At 38.1% G+C, this 6120-nt stretch overlaps 1 protein-coding gene across 1 annotated transcript; it reads left to right on the top strand.

Moving 5' to 3' along the window:
* Window positions 1–4565: 4565 nt before the first annotated feature.
* Window positions 4566–5828, top strand: LOC133205032 (zinc finger MYM-type protein 1-like). Its single transcript, XM_061340774.1, has one exon. The coding sequence runs from the start codon at window positions 4566–4568 to the stop codon at window positions 5826–5828; it is 1263 nt and encodes a 420-aa protein (XP_061196758.1).
* Window positions 5829–6120: the final 292 nt, after the last annotated feature.

Raw genomic sequence — 6120 nt, 5'->3', positions numbered from 1 at the left:
CATACGTAGAGCACGCTCTTGCGTATCGAATCAACTGAGAGATATAAACCCCGTATACAGGTGATGAAGGTATATTTTACTGCATAAGTAAGAGAAGTTGACGATTGAAAAGTTAAAGTCATCAAATTTATCATAAAGCTTGGTTGTTAGGTTACCATTAACGTCTTTTTCAAGTAAAATATCCAAATATGAAACATATGTGTCAAACTCTGTGGTATCTTTTATCTCAAGCTCACCGGGATATATCGTATCGACATAAGAATGTAAATAACCATTGTTAATTGACAATACCTCGTCGATATATCTAAATGTCGAGTTGAAGGCCACAGCAACTAAGTGTTTTCTTCCTTTCACGAGTAAGATTTTGGACAAATTCTGCTTCATATGAATACAAAAAAAGGTCTGCTAATAACGGGGCGCAATTGATACCCCTGGAAATTCCAATAAATTGTTGGAAGACCTGGTCTCCAAAAACCACATAGATATTGTCATTCAGAAAATTCAAGCATCTTTTTAATATCAACTTCAGAGTACTTGTGTACAATCAGAATGTTTTTTAACAAAATAATTTTGCAAATGACCAATGACACGGTAAGTAAATTTACGAGTTCCATTTTTATTGAACTATATAATCAATATAGCCCCCCTCCCCTCTCCTGCAGAACCCCCACCCTTGGGCCACAAATTTTACAGTTTTGAAAGCTAGAGGCACCCTTGATCATCATAACCAGGCACTAAGTTTATCTTCTTCATATACAGGAGAGAGAAGAATTTCAACAAATTTAAGCATTTTCACATGATGAATAGAGCCACGCCCTAACATCAGAACCCCTGACCCAGGGGCCAAGATATTCATAATTTTAGAAGAGGTGTCCTTGCTCATCATAACTATATACTTAGTTTATTTGCTATTAGCTAGGGGCAGAAAAAAAAAATCAAAGAAATAATGCACTTTCACTATATAATCAAAAGGACCTCTCACCCTTGGGCCACAAATTTAACAATTTTGGAAGAGGCAACCTTGATCATAATAACCATGCACCTTGTTTATCTGCTTCATATATAGGGAGGGAAAAGTTTTTTAAAAGAATTTATGCATCTTCACTAAATGATCAACACAGTTCACCCTAATTAAAGAACCCCTAACCCTGGGGCCATGAATTTCACAATTTCGGAAGAGAGCTCAATGCTTATTACAATCATGCCAACAGTTTGACTGCTTGATGTCCGGGAGTAAAGGAGAAGATTTTTAAAGATAGTACTAATTTTGATGGTGTTTGTCCCATTCCTCAGGCCCCGGGGAAGGGGACAGAGACCATGAAATTCACAAATTTTGTTCCCCTTCACCTTTATGCAAAGTTGAATAACTCTCCTCAATATGTATCTGCATATGAGGTGTGATATGAGCAATGAGGGTTCTTTATCGTGCCAACGCCTACCGTGACCTCGGTTTTTAAGGTCTCAACCGAGGGAATGTGACTTTCACTTCTAGTGCCGGGCGCCTGGCGAAGAACAGTCACTACCTGTGTCTTACGTTTGACGCGGCGCGACGAACGATAATTGAATCCAGGCCTTTCCTTCCCATCACGAAGCCCTACCACTAGACTACCCTGACCGATGTGTCTACTTTTGTTTGTTTAACATCCCTTCGAGAATTTTTCACTCATATTGAAACGCCGTCACTTGCCAGTGGAAGGTTGCAAATTTAGACCTGTACTCGGTACTTACAACCTTAAAGCAGTGAGGGATCTTTTACGTGCCAGCACCTACTGCTTCGGAGACACACTACCAATATTTCAAAAGATCCAAATTCGTAATAAAATGATTTCCCTTTTTATTCGCTTTATTATCTTTCAATTTTGTTTTTCATCATTTAAAATATTATTTTTAAGTAAAAAATAAATAAAAATGCAATAAATGAATGGGAAGAACCCTTTATTTATTTTTTGTAATTAATTTAGGGACAGGGATTGAAAGATGAAAATAACATGACATTTACCATTAAACTGTATTGAAGTTATTTTCAGAACACATTTTTAAAATTATTTTTTTATGCAGATGGTAGTTTATTTTTCTCGAACGAAGCCCAAGAAAATCCACACAAACCAATAAAAAAAAGCGCAATTTTGCTGCTAAGAAAAAACACACAAGTTTTTTAAACAAGTATTATACATGTAGTGGGCAATTCAAAGGTGCTGGGATTATTCCACTAGATAGATATGCTGTGTCTTACTCTGTAAGCTCAGTAAATTCTCTTACTTTCATAAGCTCTCCAGTCAAGGACAATGTACCAAACTCTGACTTTGGCAAGGTGCATGTTAATGAAGATAAAAGGTGTCAGATTGCTTCTGATGCTTATAACTTTGCAATTTCAACACCCGTTAGAGATAATTGTGAGAGAAGAGAAGCAGAAGGATATGACATTGAGGGGGTGTCTCCTGGGTATGATGTATACAAGAAATTAAAGAGAAATCAAATTTTGAGAAAGTTTATGTGCATCATAAGGGTTCTATGGAAACAAAAGATGATACTGGGCCAAAGAGTATCATGAGATATAATCAGCATCACGAGGACCAGGAAATATCCTAACGTCGCGGGCTCGAATCCCACTGCGGGACGTAGACATCAGTCCTTCGAATAAGACCGTATAAACTAAGGTCCCGTGTCGCAGTAGGTGAAGGCATAAAACGATGCCTCACAGCTCAATGCCCCGAGTACCGAGTATAGGTCTAAATTTGAAGCCCCCCACCGGCAAGTTGTGGCGTCTCCATGTGAATGAAAAAATATCGAGAGGAACGTTCAACAACAAACAGACCAGGAAATATCTGGTCTGTAGATTTTAGCAGATGCAGCTGCTTCGCAGTTTGAGAAGTGTTGATACATCGACAAAAATTGCTGGGACCAGTACAGGTGTTCATGGTCTCTCATCATATCTCTTACAGGGGCGTAGCTGCCTATACGCCAGCACGGCATGGCGTGCACATCTTTTAGTCCAAAAAAAAATTACTGTGCATTTTTATAAAATTTATTATTAAAAAAATGATTATATCGTCATATAAAAAATTAAATTCCTAAAAGATTCCGTGTAAACTTACTATGCCTGCAGGCCTAACGTTATATATGTAATACCTATAGTTAATCCGGATTTACAAACTCTTTTCATAAAAATTCCAATTTAAATGCGCGTAACTGTATTTCCGATAATGAAATGACTGGCATGGTACGTATTATACAAACTAATCAATAATGTCAAAAACACCCGAAACGAAACCCAAATCAAAGCAGTCGAATCAAACTATAGACCGGTTTTTCAGTAAGGTTACGAAACCGGTTTCAACACCAGACAAATCTGAGCAAAATACATGTATCCCCGATAATGATTCAGGGGCATCAACCCCTTCGAAGGAATCACCTCCATCATGTTCATCTTCGACGATTTCTGCAAGCCTCCCACCCTACCCAGATATTGCCACGTTAGACGACCCCGAACTGCTTGTGAAGGAAACAAAAATGAATATTTTGACATGTAAATGGGAAAATCCCCACACTTTCGACTTTCCTGCAAGGTAAATATTAAACAAATAATGAAAGAGATTTCTTGACAGTTGTAGGGAAATAAAAAGGAAATTAAAGATTGTTGACATTATAGTACATGTAACCTGAATATCTTCGTCATTCATTTTTATGACATTTCTAAAATAAGCATCTACGTTATGGTACTAAGAAATCCAATGCCAGTGTGATTTTTTGTTATTGCTTCCATATAGGGACTTTGGAAATCGTCGACGCCGTTTATCTGCTAAATGGCTTCTAGATCACCCTTGGTTACGATACAGCATTCAAGATGATGCCCTATACTGTGGTCCATGTGTTTTGTTTGGCCGAAAAGAATGCAAAGAAAAACTTTTCATAAATAAAGTTACAGATTGGTCAAACTTACCTGGTTTCATCAAACGTCACCTTAGGGAAAATTCACCACATTACACATACCAAACAATGGCCGAGGAATTCATACGAATTTACTCTAAAGATGGCGATGAAGAGCCCATCTTGTATAAATTATCAACATTTAGAAAGGCCCAAGTTTCAAAAAATCGTCATATTTTGAAGAAAATTATGGAAGTACTTCTGCTTTGTGGAAAGCAAAATATACCCATCCGTGGACACGTTCCGGAACGCAGTAATTTCATAGCAATATTGCATTCTATTGCGCAGGGAGATGAAATACTTGCTGAACATCTTTCAGGGAATCGCAAAACTCTCTACACATCCCCTGACATTCAAAATGAAATTATAAATTTGCTAGCAAACCAAATCCGAACTGCCATTGTTGCTGATTGCAACAAGAGTAAATGTTTTGCGCTCATAGCTGATGAAACCACAGATACTGCGACTCGAGAACAGCTTTCTGTTTGCCTACGTTACTTGGTTCGGGATCAAGTGAGCAATGAAATATCTATTAAAGAGGATTTTTTTGACTTTGTTATGGCACGTAGCACAAAAGGTGAACATCTAGCCGAACGTTTGATTCAAACTCTTCAAGGGCTGGTATAGATATTGCAAAAATGAGAGCTCAGGGGTATGATGGAGCAGCAAATATGTCTGGAAAGTACAGTGGGGTACAGGCAAGAATACGGCAGGTTGTACCAGGTGCGCTATATGTACATTGCAAATCCCACTGTCTGAACTTAGCCGTTGTGCACAGTTGCAGTAACAAGTCGATTCGCAGCGTAATGACCACCGTTCAAGAAATTGCATTTTCTTTTGATTATTCATCAAAGAAGCTACAGGCTTTCTTTGATGAATTGGAAGCAGACGAGGCAACGAAAGAAAAAATGGAAAAGAGAACTAAGCTTCGGACTTTATGTGAGACAAGATGGACAAGTCGTGCGGATGCTTTGTTCACTTTAAAGACATCTTTTCCGGTAGTTGTACATGCGCTTGAGAGTTTGCACGACCAAGGTGATGATAAAGCAGGACAGCAGGTTAACGCAGTTACGAGATTTGATTTTATCATTGGTCTAGTTGTTGCCGAGCACGTCCTACAAAGCACTGTTCACCTTTCTCTTTTCTTACAGGGAGTCGAATGCGATCTACTTGAGGCAGTCAAGGAGTGTAGAGTTGTTGTTGAGATGCTGAGGCAGGAAAGGGAAGATGATTCAGTTTGGGACGAGTTGTATCAGGTGGCATTAGATTTAGCTGCACCGCTACAAGTGGATGAAAGTATGCCAAGACGGTGTGGAAGACAGACAGGGAGAGCCAATCACCCAGCTGATACTCCCCGACAGTATTGGCGCATTTCATTGTATTATCCATTTGTGGATCACGTTATTATGGAACTCGATTCGCGACTACTTAAATCCGAGGATCGTTTCATGGCGCAACACCTTCTTCCCATATATTTAGAAAATATTACCAATGAACATATTGCAGCCATATACAATGCCTTTCAGGACGATATCATATTGTCTTTGGAAGAGTTTAGGAGAGAAGTTGCCCGTTGGCGCACAAGATGGAGATTGACGGCGCAAGATGAGAAACCGCGCACACTTTGCAGTACATTAGATTCTATTAATTCAGCGCTATATCCAACAATAGAGTCCATTTTATTCATATTGCTAACCATGCCGGTAGCAAGCGCAACTGCAGAGAGGTCCTTCAGCGTTTTGCGGCGACTGAAAACGTACGTCCGTTCCACTATGAGAAATGACAGATTGTCATCGCTTGGACTTCTACATATTCACAGAGATTTTAAAATTGATATAGAAAAAGCAATGGAACAATTTGTTAATGCTAAATCCAGAAAAATGGATTTTGGAGAATTTTAGGTAAAGGCTAAACGATAAAACACGAAACATGACGCCGCACGTTTTGGGGAAATTAAATTTGCTGGATTGAAATTGTTTTGTTTTATTTTCATTATTTAAAAATTAGACAAAAAATGGAACTAAAAATACCTTTTTAAAAGTAATCACAAAAATTCAGACAATGCACTTGATTTTATAAAAAAAAAAAAAAAAAACAAATATTTTTTAAATATTAATAGATCTATTATTTTTTGGTGTCATAAATCAAAATATCGCGAAGTTGACTTCATCTCGTAGCATACGTTATATATTT

This window comes from Saccostrea echinata, unplaced genomic scaffold, assembly GCF_033153115.1.
Source record: "Saccostrea echinata isolate AGI-Se365-2 ecotype Australia unplaced genomic scaffold, CSIRO_AGI_Sech_v1 ptg000054l, whole genome shotgun sequence".
Taxonomy (NCBI): Eukaryota; Metazoa; Mollusca; class Bivalvia; order Ostreida; family Ostreidae; genus Saccostrea; species Saccostrea echinata.
This window is presented reverse-complemented; position numbering and strand designations above follow the sequence as displayed.